This window comes from Drosophila arizonae, chromosome 5 (genome assembly GCF_054131065.1).
Source record: "Drosophila arizonae isolate 15081-1271.41 chromosome 5, UAZ_ARI_1.0, whole genome shotgun sequence".
Taxonomy (NCBI): domain Eukaryota; kingdom Metazoa; phylum Arthropoda; class Insecta; order Diptera; family Drosophilidae; genus Drosophila; species Drosophila arizonae.
In genome coordinates this window covers 6,348,927-6,365,350 of record NC_142925.1, presented here as the reverse complement: position 1 = coordinate 6,365,350, position 16,424 = coordinate 6,348,927, and the positions used below count along the sequence as shown (strand labels likewise).

Here is a 16,424-nt window from a genome sequence, read left to right as displayed (position 1 = left end):
CCAGAGAGAAAGAGAGAGAGCAGACAGCTTGGCGCTATATTTAAACTCAAATTGAATCAAAACAAACATTTCCTTCGATTGGGGCACAAAAATTTTAGTTTTTATTTAAAGTTCCCATACACATATAGCAAATCTTAGATCAAGTATAGTTGCAACGTATTAGCTTTGTGTGTGTGTGCTTTAAATTTTGTATATATTCAACGGCCATTTCTCCTCGTTCTTCTTAAATAATCAATTTATTTTAAAAAGCTTGCAAGCTCCAATTTGTTTTAGAATAACTTTAAATTAAATTTTGGAATAAATTTCTTATGTACGCCATTTAGCCACACGACCCAAAGTCTATAGAAAAAAAATAAATGAAAATATAAAAATATACATATATATATTGATATATAATATACACATATTCTTTTGCTAAGTCGAGCGGCAAAAAAGTTAGGAATGAACTTTGCTTTTTTTACTTTTCATGTGTGTTTTTGTGTGTGGCTGTGTGTTAAATATGTTAATAATGCATATTTGTATAAAGCAGACACTTAGTTACATTTATATGTTTGTATAAATTTATGCATAAAAAATTCTAAAAGTTTTATGAACTGTTCCATTTGATTAAAGCCAAAACAATTTATGAATTGAATGCAAAGCACACACGCACATGCATATATATATTATATATGTATGTATGTATGCTAGCAACAAAGTTTGTTAAATTTATGAAACATACATTTATAATAGTATAATAGTATAGTAATATTAATAACACACAGTATTCATTTATAAATAACTAAATTCCGTTTTTCGTGTTACGTGTATAAATGTATTTAAGTGTTATTTATGTATGTTTTTTTGTGTATGTATGTGTGTCTGTGTGTAATTTTGTATATCTTTTATTTTGTGTTTGTTTTTTCCTTTTGATTATTTTACGCAGCTCGTGTTATGTTGGCTTATTATTTTTTTATTTTGTTAGAGAGTCTGTAGGTGAATTCAATCCCGATGATGAATTGTTCTCATCTAAAGCATCTGGGAAACTGGATACCGAACCCGAACGCGATGTCACCTTCGTCTACAATAGAAATAGAAATAGAAGAGAACCGAAACACAGGTTGTTTAGACAAAACACACAAGACACGAAAAAAAAGCTTGCATTTAGCATGCGATTATTAAATAGTTCAAACTAAAATTGTAGAGTAAAGTAAGCCCCAGAGAGTGTAAAAGGTACATAGCTAGCTAAAGTAGGCGCGTGGGTGTGCGTGTGTGCGTGTGCGTGGGTATGGGTGTGGGAATTCTCTGTTAGTTACGAATGTTGTATATTAGGTATAGAACGTGTCAGAGGCGTGGCAACTAAATAATGAGACTAAATATAATTTCTGTCTGATGGCAGCGAATTGTTATTAATATTAAGTTTTAATAACTAAGCAAGAAATCATAATAGATGAAAAAACTTTGTCGACACCACGAAATCATAGATTTGTGAGAGCGGAAGTATTCTAAGAATAAAGAGAGAGTGAGGCTTTAACGATCGTTAGAAATTGTACAAGAGCAAAACATATACTACCAACCTTCGTTAAGAATAACAGCAAAACAAAGAGAGACGCTAACGTTAGTTACGAATGGTATCTGAGTAACATATAACGAGAAGCTTAAACGCTATTTGCTGACGAGTCCGAATGGCCCTACAATTCTCACAACTTAAACAGTGTCTCATATAATCAGTCAGCAACTTTCTAGCCCAATTCAGCTGGCCACAATTACATTTGCTACCTTATTACTAGCACGAAACTGTCAGCTGTTTCTCACACAAGAAGCAATTAGATTTAACTAATATATAAAGCATTTCCAAGGTGACATTAAGTATATATGTAATGAAATCAAAATCAAACAGTTAGTCTCATTATTTTCTAGCCACACACCTCTGTATAGTATGAGAGATATATATTGAGTATATATATTTATAATAAAAATAGTAGTTACCGCATTAGATTGGCACAAAAAATTGTTCTGTTCATAGCTTACTTTAACGTTCTCATAGGCAGTGCCAACAGAGGCTTCAATAGAACGCATCGACTCAGAATTTTTCATTTGTGAGAGTTTCGACGTAATGCCGCTCGTAATGCTGCCAAATACCGATGCCGTTTTCTCACCCGTTGTCTTCAAAACCGATTCCGTGCGTTGGAAACTGAAAACAGAAAATTGTACGACATTAATAAATATACAAAATATAAATACAGCAATTTGTACATATAGAGAGATAGAGATTATTACATGTGAAAGCAATTTTTGTTAGTGGCATACAAAAGCAGAAATTTTGGATGTGAGGGGATATAGATGGAACAGCAGACAATCCTTTTACTTACAGTGGTGCTTCATGCACAGCTTTTGATATGTTGCCCACACTCTGTTCCACTGATTGGTAACTAAATGGAATGCAATACAAAATCAAATTTTCACAAAATTTTTAAATAAAGCAAATACAAACAGAAAAGCCAGATTAACAAAAATCTAAATCGAATCTAAATGTCTAGCTATTTAGTTGTCTCTGTCGCTTTACGTTGAAGACTTACACATGACTCTCTTTCAGATTCTTAACGCCCTGATTGACGTCGTCTGTTAGCTCCTTCCAGACGGTAATACCCAGTTTACGCTTCAAGTCTGAAGCATGACGCGTCTTGGAGGCCAGCACCGTGCGCAGCGTATTGATCTCTTCCTCAACACGTGCCAGCTCCTAAAAGAGCAATAAAAATATAGATTAGATATAAAATGTAGAACAAATATTTGATGTACGAAGGTTGCCTGAATAATTGTGGTTAATATCAAAATTGTAATCATCTTTATAAAGTAATTAAAATAAGTAAATGAATTTATCTGTCAGCTCACAATTTGCTCAGGCAACCCTCGTAATGACTAAATGATTCAGCACTTACCTGACTCCATTCAGCGCGTCTCTGTTCCTTCTCCTCAACGGTAAGCGCAGCAAATTCAGCTGCAATCTCTGCAGATGCTACAGACGCTGCTGGCGATACTGGCTCCGACAAATGGGCGCTATTATCTGAGCAAAAGTTAAAATAGAAAACAGTTAAACAGGGTACTCTAGTAATATATATGTATATAAATACTACTTTTAGAAAACTAACTAAAAAGAGCTGGCGAAAATGTAAATTTTGTATATTAATAATAAATCCAAAAGAAATGAGGTTTGGTTTTTATGTACCTCCATGGAAGACAACTTCCTCAAAGACTTTATCATGCGCTGTGTAATATCGAATTTCATTTCAGTTGGTTCATTCAAAATTTTTATCAAAATATGCATAAAATATGTTCAAATATGTTGTAGGTAACCAAAACTGAATACTCACAAACTGTTTTTATTTTTGTATCGTATAGCGTAAGCAAAGAGGTAAATAGAGAGAATTAAGAAAAGCTGATTAGTCACGAAGCAATTAAAGTGTGTTAGTCGTGTTCCCAATTTGAATTTCGCGACAAACAAAAAAAAAAACAAAAAAAAAAAAAAAAGAATTGTATATATAAAATATGTAATAAATCAAATAACAGCTTCGGTAATTTGACAAATTACCCTCGCTACACTAGAGGCATGAATATTTGTTGTAGTACGCTTTCACTGTACTATAAAGCTAAACGGTTTACTACTGTAAACTACAGTAAAACAAGTTCTAAGTTACGAAATCTTTCGGCCTCAAATCACTCCAGTCTCATTGGAGCCACCCCAATCCCAAAACTGTTTAGCTTTACCTTTAGCAACGCTAGGACCTATAGTCAGAAATCGTTTATAGTTATCGCTGTTTGATATTTTTGCCAGATAGGGCTTCGAGAAGTCTATAAACGTGACCTTAACATCGCGCATTGTACGCTTCGTTAAGAACTTTAGACGGAAACGTTTCGCAATAGAAGACGAGGGCGTCTGATTGGACAACTTGGCTGCCATGAATTCCGTTTCGACGGCTTGCAGTTCAAGCGTATTGGCATAATCTGAATCGACATCATAGAAGATCTCATCGAGTGTCAAATTGCGTAGATAATGCTCGGCCGTTTCATTGAACCAATCAGTTTCAGTGTCTGCTGCTATTTCCAGTTCATCGAGTGAGGGGGTTGTGGTGATGTCATCGATGCGGGGCAAATAAGAATCCTCGATGAACTCCAAGCTGACAGGCTCCGATTCGCTTCCCATACTGTATCCCTCTCTGGCTCTCTCTCTCTCTCTCTCACACACACGCCCAGTCTCTGTGTGGTTTATCTCATGTTCAGCAGAAACAGCGAGCACTTTCTAATTGGAACGTGGCGGCGTACATTTCAAAGCGATCGCTCCGAACAGATTTGTTTTGTATTTTGTTTGCTTTGTTTCGGTTCTTCTGCTTTTACCCATAGTCTTTCTACAGATTCATGTCTGAAAAGCGTTTTCCCCTTTTTCCACTACCAAAACATAACTAAAGCGCGTTCTCTTGCTGCCACGCGCTGACAGAGCAAAACTTGAACTGAGCCCAGATTCCAATTGGTAAGCTTGCAGAGCTCTGCTGGCCGAACTAACTGTAACTGTAACTCAACAAGTTGGCAACACCAAAGCAAACAGCGAGAGGATGAGAGAGCGCAAAAGCTTAACTTTACAAGAAGAGTAAGAAACTGCAAGATTGTCTTTGCAGTCGTATTCGTTCTCTCTCTCTCTCTCTCTCTCTCTCTCTTCAGTCTGTTTATCAAGGGTTTTCTTATTGGCAATGCCAGAGAATTGCATGATCAACAAGTGGAAGATTGGCTCAAACTGTACGAATCTCTCTCTCTCTCTCTCTCCTTCAATTTAGAGATATGGAAAATTATATTGAAAATGATTTGTGTCCGCAATTGACGTCGCAACATAAACAAGCCACAAAATGTAATAAAATTGTTATATGCCATAGTTAATTTTTTGTTGTTCTATATTCAATTAAAAATAAACTAGGCGAATTGGGAGGCGTTGCCAGGGCTTGTTATTGTTACCGTTGTTGTTGTTGTTGTTCATGCAACAATATGTAAATTGTACACAAAGGCCACAGCAGATTCACAAGCTGTTTGCCACGTTGTCAGAATTTGCATCGATAATGTAAATATTTAAATGGATTTTGAATTTGTGGCAATTGTCGAAATAACTCTCACGAGTTTAATGCATTGCAGCCGCAGCGGAGGGACAGGCGCAAGCAGGCAATCCAATCAGACTTTTGGCTATGACTCATCTAAATTGTAAACAGGCTACCCGTTGTGCAGTCGGCCTATATGCCTTCCCACCTACAATGAAATGCCTTTTTTAGTTAAACCCGCCATCTAATTAGCTAGTTTCGCGACAGAAAAGAATAGGTTCCAATAAGCGAACCAGGGATCACGGTGAACACGCGACCACTTTCTCAACTGCATGCGGCAAATAGATGTGTCAAAGGCCACAGCCGATATTCTACATATTTTTATATATAGCAAACACTTACGATCCTCCATTGCTGGGCTGTTTTTGCGTTTTCCTTAATGTTGCAGCTTGAAATTTAATTGGGTTTCAGCACAATTTCGACAATTTACTTTTTTGTTGTTAACAAGAACTTTGACGAAAGAAGAAGCACGGAAAAAGTGGCTGTGCTTTCTGATAGATTAGTGATGGTCAGTCAGGCCAACAGGCTTATCGATAGTCGAGCGTGCGGCGTTGCCAGCTGCTTAATACATTATGCAGCGCCAAATTCAAAACAGTATATATGTTGAAATATATAATATATATATTTTTTTTGTATTTCAAAAGAAATAAAAATACATCGTTTTTCGTATTTGAATAACCTGCTTTGGAAAAAAATGGCATAAGTGAAAATTGTCATGTCATATTTTTTGTTGCTTTTCAGCTTACTTCGTCACTTCGTTTCGCTCTTACATTTGATTTACGTCCGTTAATATAGGAAAATATATACATTTATATACTTTGTATTGTATTTACTACTTTTTCTTAGAGTTACTAATGCAGTTGGTTGTAAATATGTATATTTTAAAAAATTTACAATATCAGGTCTGTTTTTCTTGGTGTTTCTTTTTTGTTTTTTTTTTTTTTCTTTCCGTTTCTCATTTTTTTGTTTTTGTTATCGAAAGAGAAATAATAAGAAAAACAAAAGAATAAACTAAAAATGATGGAAATCAAACTAAATAATTGGTTTACGTTTTTTATTTGTTTTATTTTGTTTGTTTTTATCGTTTTTTTATTGTTTGTTTTTGTTGGTAGTAAAAAAATGGTAATATTTTTTATATTTTGTTTTAATTTTTCATACTTTTCGTGTTTCAACTTTAAATCATAAAACAGGGTCTGAGCGCCGTGTGTACATATAAATATATATTGAAAGTTGTTAAGTGGAAAATATAAGTCGAAAACAATTTAATATAAATCAAGATGATTGCACAAAATTAAAATGTTTATATTCATTTTGAAATGTGAATGGGATATAAAACTGGAGCAAAAGCAGGCGTGCGTTTTGTATCATATCATATCATATATATATTTATATATATATATATATATACCAATAAGAATATATATAATATAATTTCAAAGTACATCTTTTGAATATAATTCAATTGCAATTTCATTTCAAACGTTGTAACACGCACGTTTTTCCCAAAAATATATAATAAACTAATAACTCGGTTCGGTTCAGCTTTTGTGTGCGAAATACGCAGCAAAAAACAGTTGGATATAAACAATATTGATTTGTAATGTAAAATAGAGCAGCAATCGAAAAAGTACATATTTAACATTTTTTGCTTATATATAAATTTATATTGGGTTTCTTTTCATTTTTGTTTCATAAAATATCATATTGTTTTTTGTGTTTGTTTCAATCAATTAAATTTGTTGCAACCACTTTTAACAAAACATTCCTTGAACTTTCTGCTTAAATTTAAGTAGCTTGAACTAATTAGAATATTTATGCATTGAAATGAAATATGGTTATAAAAAGAAATTGGCATTAAGTCATTGTTTTTTTTTTTTCGTTTGTTTTTTCTTTTTTTTTTTTTGGGCTGGCTGAGGGCAAACCAAGAAAATGGGGCAGAAACAAGGAGTAATAGGTTGAGGATGGGCAGAAATTGGCGCTAAATTAAAGTGTGTTTTGTTTTTCTCTTTGTTTTGTATAAATGCAATTTCAAGTGTCTGAGTATGTGTATGTGTGTGTTTGTGAGTGTGTGTGTAGGTCAGAGTTTCTCTGTATCAAATTATATAAAAATAGTTTTTCTTATGAACATTTTGTCGTTTTTTGTTTGTTTCTGAATTGCATTGTAGAAAAGCTCCTGGGAGAGTGAGTGAAAGAGAGAGAGAGAGTATGTGAGAGACAGAGGGTGATGTGAGGGAGAGAGACAACCTGTACCATATTTTTGTTTTTTTGTTTTTGACACTAGTTTTCGACTAAGGACTCCGACCGAGCACGCCTGCTGCTCAACGCCCGCCCGCCCGTTCTGTTCCGTTTCGTTTCGTTTACCCCGAATCCCCGTCGCTTTCTGCAGCTGGCGCTGATTGGACTATTTACTCTCTCTTAGTTCTTCGGCCCCCACACCGAGGTAATGGGCGTGGCCGCTACAGAAGCACCGCCGGCGGCAAACACCGGGAAATCCTCCTGCGATTGGGTATTGGGCGCAATTAGATTCTTGGCTTGCTGTTTCTTCTCCCACGGTGCATCCTTCATGATGAAACCGTTCTCATTGCTATTGCCACCGCTACCGCCACCCGAACCGGAACTGGCGCCAGCGCCACCAGTGAGAAAGGCGCCCACCGTTTGCGGTTGCGGCGATGGCGGCAAATTCTCCAAGTAATCGCGCTCATAATCCTCAGCCATGCTCAAGAGCATTTCCTTGGCATTCTCCACATCCTCCTCCTTGCCAATGATGGTCACAGCATTTGGATTGGCTTGAGCATCATCAGATGATGGGAATTTGATGTCCACCTAAATATGAATATATAAACAAATGAATGATGGATGGATTCTACCAGTTATTCCATTCACTCAGCTCTCTCACCTTGTAATCATCGATGACCTTGCGGATGGTGCGTCCACGATGTCCAATGATGTGCGAATGGATGCGCGTATCAATTTCGATGACCTCACGATGCAACGTCTGCAATTCACCGACAATCTCCAGGATGGCATCACGAGCTGCCTCGGCCTTGGCCTGGTAGCCAGTTATGGAAATAATACGCTGATTGGGATCGTCGCGCTTAGGCAGCGAGATATTGACATCATAATCGGCGCGCAGCTTATTAATGACTGCACCCTGGCGACCGATGAGCTTTGAGTGATATTCCGGATCGACCTCAATCTGGAGCACATACGAGCGCAGTTCGCGATCAGCTCGATCTGCCTCATAGTCCGCAATCATCTTTTCGAGCGCTTCGCGTGCCTCGGCCACACGAGCCGGCGTACCAGAGACCTTGATGATGTCCGACTTTAGATCGCTGGGCGGTAGCTCCACATGGACATCGTGCGTGGACATAAACTGACGCACATTGGCGCCGCGCGGTCCAATGATGGTGCGATGCAGATCGAAAGGAACTGTCAGCTCTTCCTCGACGGGTATAAGATCGAGCAATGCCTGCTTTGCAGCATTGCACTTCTCGATGCGTCCGGTGATGCGAATGACGTCGCATTGACGCACCGGCTCCGCCGCTGGCTCACCCTCGCCGCTGGCCTCACCGTCGCCATTGACGCCATTGGTCAGATGTTCGACGGGCTCGGTGGCATCACGATCGGGGAACTTGATCTGCACATCGAACTCGGAGGTGACCTGCTGCACCTTGAAGCCGCGTGCACCCATAATGGTGCGATGCTGACGCTGAGGTATGACCACCTCAATGGTTGTCTGCGCCTCCAGATCGGCAACGATCTCCTCGATTCGTTGCTTGGCTGCCTCGATGCACTCCTTGGCGCCTTTGATGGTCACCTTATCGGAGTTGGTGCCAGGACGTGGGAACGAAATCATAACGCCGCCACACTCCTCCGAGATGCGATGCAGAATGGTGCCACGCTTGGCCACAAAGTGCTTATGATGTTTGGGATCAACGATTACCTCGCCCTCAGTAACCTCGTCGCACTCCTTGATGATTGCCTCCAGTTGCTCTTTGGCCTTCTTCACGCTCTCCTCCTTGCCAATGATAGTGATGGCCTCCTTGTCACTATCCTCGTTTGAGGGAAAGATGATGCGTGCGCCCGTCGCATCACGAATCTTGCGTATGGATGCACCATTCTTGCCAATCAGGAATTTATGATGCTGCTGCTTGGCGCGCACCTCCACGCTAAACGAGGCCTGTTGCCGCTCATTGGCTAGCTCCAGCAGCTGGGCCTTGGCTTTCTCCACATCATCCTTGGGACCGCGAATCGTGACCTGAAAATCCACAGGATTAAATTTTGTATTGTAACGTATATATGCCAGAAGATAGACCTACCTTATCACTCTTGGAGTCGCTGTTGGGGAACTTGATGGTTACACCGCCACACTCCTCCATGATGGAGGAGATCAGCTTGCCACCAGTGCCAATGATGGAGTTGTAGTACTTGGGCGATATTTGCACCTCTTCAGTAACAATATCGGAGAGTTCGTTCTGAATCTTTTGAATGCGCTCCTTGGCCTCCAGTACGTTCTCCTTTTTGCCAGTGATGACAATCACCTCGTTGGTATCGCCTTCGGCGGGTAGATCGATTTTCGTTTGGGTCTCGTCGCGAATCTTTTTGATGTTGGCGCCGCCCTTGCCAATGACAAACTTATGGAATTGCTTGAATATTGGCACTTCGATGATGTGCGATGACTCTTGGATTTCCTTGACCAGCTTCAGTAGATCCTTATGGCATTTGTCCACATCCTCCTTGGGACCGCGCAGCTTAACAATATCAGTATTCTCCTGGGGTGTCGGTATCGTAATTGTCACCTGACGATAACGATCCTTGACTTCACGAATCTTCTCGCCCTTGGCACCGATGATGGAGCGATGCAGCCGACGATCGATGATGACATCCTTTGACTTTTCATTTTCCAGTTTGTCGATTTTTTCTTGTAACTCCCGATGCGCTTGACGCACACCGGCCTTGGGGCCTTCGATGCGTATGTTATTCTGGCCTTCGTGCTCCTCAATGTTGATGTTCACCTTCAGCTCATCCTTGAGGCGATTCACATTGGCGCCCGCTTTGCCAATAATATGCTTGTAGTACGATGGATTCACAGTCATCACCTCGTAAGTGAAATTCTCCTCATAGTTGCGTATGATGTCATTCAAGTACGAGACAGCCCGATCCACGTTCTCGGGATCACCCTCTAGCTTGATCTTGTCTTCCAAGCAATTAACATTGACATTGGGGCAATCCTCTTCGAGTTGCTTCATATTCGCACCCTTGCGTCCGATCACATACTTATGGATCCAATGCGGTGCATTGATCTCCACCGATTTCACCGAATTGGCCTTCTGGTAGACAACAGTGAGAGCATTACCCAAAGCAACTTGAGGACCACGCAACGTAATGGTCTCCGAGATTGAGTCATTGGGTGGCATCTCAACGGAAACGCCCGTCAACTGGAGGATTTCAGCAATGGTTGAGCCCTTGGGTCCGATGACATAGCGATGCTGTGGCTTGGCCACCTCAACACTGACCGTGGAGCATTTCTTTTCCATCTCCTTGTAGATGGCCTCCACCTTGGCCTTGGCAGCGGCAACAGCATCCTTTTCGCCCGAAATGATGATCTCCTCCTTTTGCACCTGCTGCGGCGGCACATTGATCTTGGCGCCAGTTTCCTCCTGCAGCTTGTTCAGATTCTCATTATAGGGGCCAACAATGAACGGATGATAGATCTTCGGCACCGTTATCCGATCCGATGACTTTTTAAACTGCTCCGCAGACAATTGGCGTATCTCCTGTTCGGCCCGCTCAATGCCCTCCTTGGTGCCGGCAATGGTGATCACATCGCTCTCATCACCCTGATGTGGGATATTGATGCGAGTCGATGTAGCACGCTCCAGCTCACGCAGGCGGTCGCCACGCTTGCCCAGGATGACGCGATAATGCTCACGAGGCACGTTCACCTGACGGCTGGCCTGCGTCGAGAAGCTCATGAGGATCTTGCGACGCGCATCGAGCAACTCGCTCTGCTTGCCCTTGATCAGGAACGTTAGCGATTGATTCTTGCCGCTGACAATCTCAATCTGAGCGCCCGTCTCCTTCGTTATCTGCTGGCAAATGCGCTTCGATTCGCCTTCGCCGAATTTCTCCGATTCCGTCGATTTGCGCTCTTCCATAGGCACATGCAGAACCTAACAGAAAAAAAAAACACTTGCTGGTCTTAATGGCATTCTATAAAGTGTATGTCCAACACCTGTTGTTCTTACACTCACCTGAGTTTTCTGCGAGCTAGTCACACGCGCAATTGCGGGCGCTGCAAGGGGTGCGCCAGATGACGAGTTCGTCGGCAAAGCCGGGAACAGATCGTCATAGCTAAACGTGGGCTGGGCATTGTCGGTGCCGGTGCTGCTGGTGGGCGTGGCTGCCGGAGTGGGCGACGATGGCTGATCGTTGGACGACACCAGCTCCTGGCCATTGTTGAGTGCGTTTGGTTGTTGCTCAATAGTAGTTGCTACCGATGAACGGAAAGATCGATAAAAATGTATACAGAAGCTGATTAGGTGCTTAGATTAAAGATATTTACCGTTAGATTCCTCCATCACTGCTGCTTGCATTACTTAAAAAAAGAGAAGAGTCCTTTTTCGTTCCAAGTCGTTACAGTAACACTAGAAGTAAAAGAAAGCAAAATAATAAATGAAAATGCAGGGAATCATTTAGTTATTAGCGGGAAATTTTTATGAAATACTGCGTTTATTTTAGAATGCGTTCAAATTATATATTATTTCATTTTACGGAATATTACTATTAAATATCTAGATAGATAAACATTTTGATGGTCATATTGAGAAGTATTTATTGATCTATTTCTTATATCCGTTCGCATTCATAACTATTGTGTATTTCGTTATCTAATGCAGTACCCATTTTCCATCATATTTCGTTATCTCTAACTTTTTCATGTATGCCTTTCCATGCCTCTCTTCATTAGCATCTCTTATCTAGAATGCCTATTTCAAAAAGATTTTGTACATAATCAATGCATAGGTATAGCTCAAAGTCCAGATTCAAATAATCAATGGGACTTTTCTCATAGACGTATGGATTATAATAACAAATCTTTACTTTTCTATTAATGTTGCCTATACATTTGGTGTTAAAGCTTTATAAAAATCAAAGTTCTTTTATTATGATCACCTGCATAGACAGTTGTATCATTGAACTCCGATCATACTACTGGCCCAATAAATTTAAAAATATTTGTTTACGAGGCATTATTTTTAGTTGAAATATCTGAAGTTTCCAATGACAAACAATTATTGTTAGAACAGCTGTCGATTAGCATTAACTGAACTTTCCGAAAGCCGAGCTATTATACATCTATTTGTATATACATATATCCATATATATATATATATATGTATGTGTATGCATATATGTACATATATTCAACATTCTCTTATTTTTCTTTTGCTGCTCGCTCGCTCACTTGCTTGCTTGGCAGCGAACGAAAATAAATCCTAGATAAACCAGAAACACAGGCATTAGGCACATAAAAATCAACTTTGGGTCTTGATAAGGCAGCGCGACCCGTATGTCGTTGACGCTCCGATGATAACACGCTTGCTGCTTCTATAGGTAGTAGAGTCGGGCATAGGACTGGGGTCTCGCTCAGCTGATAAACCAATTCTATTTAAGCGTTAGACATTAGACATTAGGTTTTTTTTTTTTTTTTTAACTATACAGAACGAGAAATGGCCACGTAATAGCTATGCGAAAATATTGGGCAAATAAGCACATACATACATTGTATAGACATACGTTGACTTTATATGAGGGTCCGCTTTGAGCATCGGGTGATAAGTGGACAGTTTTGTTGCTCTATCAGCGGCCACGCTGGCAAAAATTTTCAAAGCAAATAGTTGATACTTATCGATCAAGCTGATAAGAGGCGAGATATAACTACACATACGCACACACAAACATACTTACAAGTGCACTGCAAGTACACAAATACTTCAATAAATACTGTTATTAGTATGTACGTACGAAAAAAAAAACTCCGGTTTATACCAGTGAAAGGTTAAGAAACGGCTAAGAGAGAGATCGAGAGTAGCAACATTCTTTCGTACAAAAGTATTTCAACCGAATACCGTTAGACATGCACTTGTTCAAACCTGGTTGGCTGATTGTGTGTGTGTGTGGTTTTCTAAATCAGCGCCCAACAAGTTTTTTAGCCTACATTTTTCTTCTGCTTTAGCAGCAGCCAGAAGAACAACACAAGACGTTGCCACTATCACCGCCATTGATTTCACATACACACAGCTTACACACACACACACGCGCATACACAAAATGAACGAAAAAAGGAAAGCGAACTGTGCCAAGCCGATAAGAAAATACTCTGCAACAAATTACACCACACATACACAGCCAACGCTAGAGTTAATATGACAGAATGAATTTTGAAATTATCGGTGCATCTCTAAATTATTATTTATTATATTTTTAAATTAGTTTCACTTTTGTTCCTAAACATTTTCAAGATAATCTACATGTTACGTGCGCAAGCGTTACAAACTGCACGTAAATGTCATTGATGCTCCACACGCATGAGCGCATAAAAATGTGTCAAAAGAAGAGACACGCTAAATGCGAACGAGCGAGCGAGAGAGTCAAGCTTGACGAAGTGCTCGGTGTGGCGGGGAGTTGTGCGAGAGGGAGCCATAAAACCGGATGATAGCCGGCAACTACATGAAATGATCGGCAAGTGTGTGTGTGTGTGTATCTGTATGTGTACTTATGTGAACGTAAATGAAATTGTAGTTGTATGTGTGTTGTGGCTCTGCGCTGCATGCGCACTTCTTGATTTTGTCGCTGCGTTTGTATTGGTGGCTTGGCACCTTTCGAGGCAAGCTCGAAAAGACACACAGGTAACAGAAAATTAAAGGCACACGCATACACATACAAAGTGAAACACACATACATATGTAAATACTACTATGCATATGCATGCGCTGCAGCGCCGTTGACGTCGACAAGACAACCAAAGTTCAGCTTGAGCATTTTCTATGCACATTTACATATAGAAATTGTTTTTTTTTTTCCCTTCAGCTTTTTTTTTTGGTAAGGTGCTTAGACCAATATTAATTTAAATGCTGTTACTTAAGCAAATTGTGCCTGTTGTCTGGCTTAACGGTACTCCTCTTGTCAGATGAACTGAAGCAGGTATACATAGGCACGTATGTGTGTATGTGTAAGAGAGTAGCTGTACAAACAAAAAAAACCTTGACGTAGCCAGTTTTGCATGAAAGTCGACTGCAGGTATTCAAAAGAAGACATTTACTTCTTGGAGCTGGCAAAGCAGTGTTGTCAAACTCGCCTTTTTCCCGACAGATTGAGACTTGGCTGCATTTTTGAATAAAATTTAGCTGATTTTTTTTATGTTGCCCTTGCCTCTAAGACTAGCTCGAAAGTTGCCAGCACTGGGCTCTGTGTAAAATGCTTAATTATGCAAATGTATACAAAAATATACAGTGGATTTCATGATCGTAAAAATATTTGTATGCAGGTTGTTCAACTTACTGTACTGTAAAATCCAAAAAATCCGGCCTATATTTGTCCTTTAACAAAATCCAGTTTGATCAACTTGGCGTGTCTCCAGCTGCAAAATACACAATGAACATGTACAAGAATTTTAATTATTTAATCTAATGTGAATCAGAACATGTTAAACAGCAGAAGGCAATAAAGATGGCACGTTGCATCAATTTCAAATTAGAAAAAAAAAAAAAAAAAATAACCACACACAAAACAAAAGGAAAAACATGTTTTCGTGCTGCCGCCCCAAATGCGCTGCTCTGCAATGCAATTGCAATTGGTGGAGCATATGGCAGCGTTGGCAAGCCTCTGCCCCGTGTTTATTAACACAAATGTGCATAAATTCAAGAGAGCGGGCGAGAGAGTGTACAGGAAAAGCGGGAGGTAGGAGGAGAGAGAGAGTGAGTGAACGCTGCCCTATGGCAAAAGCTGACGGCGACCTTTATGCATAAACATGCGGGCCACTTATTGGACAATTATTATTGTTGTTGTTTTTGTTATTCTTACTGCAGTTGAGTGCATAAAAAGTGGAGCATAAAATATGTGTGCGTATGCTTATTAGGCTCTGTGTGTGTGTAGGCGGAAGCTAAAGAGTAAGGGAGCACACTTAGTGCGTAGTAGTAGTAAATATTCTGCTGTGAGAGCGACTGCTGCCACTTGAAGTGGGTGAAAGGTGTCTTCATCTGTTAAGGTTTCAACTTGTTTGAGCGTGTGGCAGAGCGACCGCAAAGTTTGGTCATTTTATTTGAATGTAATATATGTATGTGAAAGACGGAATACTAAAAGTTCAAAAATCGTATGGCTTGTGCTCTCACACACCGACACACACTCGCACACACACACAATACAGAGGCACGCGCGCACTACCACAAGCATAAATACCGCCGACTATGTCTGCTGTTGCTGCTGCTGCTCCCGCTGCCATCAATCGGACATAGGCACACTTACATACACATATACATAACACTGTATGTGTGTGTGCTTAGTTTTATTGGTGTATGCGTGAAGTCTCCGCCTCCACCGCTACCGCCGCAGCGGACAACGAAATATGGCTCTGACTTTTGTGTCTTCAACTGTGTGCATGCACGATGTACGACGACGACGACAACGACGGCAGCAGCAGCGGCGACACTGGCAGCGACAGACAAGCCCGTACGGTTGTGATAATACTATTAAAAAACACGTTGTTTTTTATTTGAATATGCATGATTTGAAACGTTCGTATATTTAACTATTGCCGCATGTGCACTCGATCGTGGGCATTTGACTTCAATTCATTTTTGTAAAATGCAAGCAAGAAGTTTCCACGTTGCGGCAGCCGCGGCCTAAATTTTCTCTCTAGTCGTCGCCGCCGCCGCCGCCTTCCTTCGACCCACACAAAACGTAAATTTAAGCACATTTTTTTTAACTTGTAGCATTGCAATTGCTCAATAAGGCGCGCACAGTTTCTTGTTGGCACTTAAGTGCATTTTTTTAAAACAGTTAAACTAATTTTAGTTAAAAACTTTCTACTTAGAACTGCAATACGCACACGAAGCGGATATCAACTCCAAGTAAAGTGAATGAATGAGCAACTGAGCGAACGTGGCAAAATGCAGGCGTGTTGCCACATGGCGTTTTCCGTAGTGGCAACGCTGTGGGTAAAAGAAATTTGTGCTGCCAGTCGAGCGCTATGTGGGTGATTTACCATACACAACTATCGATAACAAATGTAGCAACGCCCGTTCA

At 40.3% G+C, this 16,424-nt stretch overlaps 2 protein-coding genes across 9 annotated transcripts; both read right to left on the bottom strand.

The window, feature by feature from the left end:
- Positions 1–68: 68 nt before the first annotated feature.
- On the bottom strand, positions 69–6,009 carry LOC108615693 (tumor protein D52). Of its 8 annotated transcripts, none has more exons than XM_018010375.2 (6): positions 5,460–6,009; positions 2,919–3,043; positions 2,559–2,719; positions 2,352–2,411; positions 1,969–2,173; positions 69–1,060 (listed from the first exon to the last, which is right to left on the bottom strand). In XM_018010375.2, the coding sequence occupies exons 1-6, from the start codon at positions 5,467–5,469 to the stop codon at positions 953–955; spliced, it is 669 nt and encodes a 222-aa protein (XP_017865864.1). In that variant the 5' UTR covers positions 5,470–6,009; the 3' UTR covers positions 69–952. The 8 variants fall into 8 exon arrangements, with proteins under 8 accessions (XP_017865864.1, XP_017865866.1, XP_017865859.1 ...); XM_018010377.2 differs by having other exon boundaries at positions 2,011–2,173; XM_018010370.2 differs by lacking the exon at positions 5,460–6,009 and adding an exon at positions 3,745–4,514 and having other exon boundaries at positions 69–339.
- A 970-nt stretch (positions 6,010–6,979) lies between these two features.
- Dp1 (satellite-binding protein 1 Dp1) lies at positions 6,980–16,365 on the bottom strand. The gene is made up of 7 exons (XM_018010351.2): positions 16,228–16,365; positions 14,682–14,760; positions 11,683–11,764; positions 11,372–11,610; positions 9,437–11,290; positions 8,014–9,375; positions 6,980–7,940 (listed from the first exon to the last, which is right to left on the bottom strand). The coding sequence occupies exons 3-7, from the start codon at positions 11,711–11,713 to the stop codon at positions 7,533–7,535; spliced, it is 3,894 nt and encodes a 1,297-aa protein (XP_017865840.1). The 5' UTR covers positions 11,714–11,764; positions 14,682–14,760; positions 16,228–16,365; the 3' UTR covers positions 6,980–7,532.
- Positions 16,366–16,424: the final 59 nt, after the last annotated feature.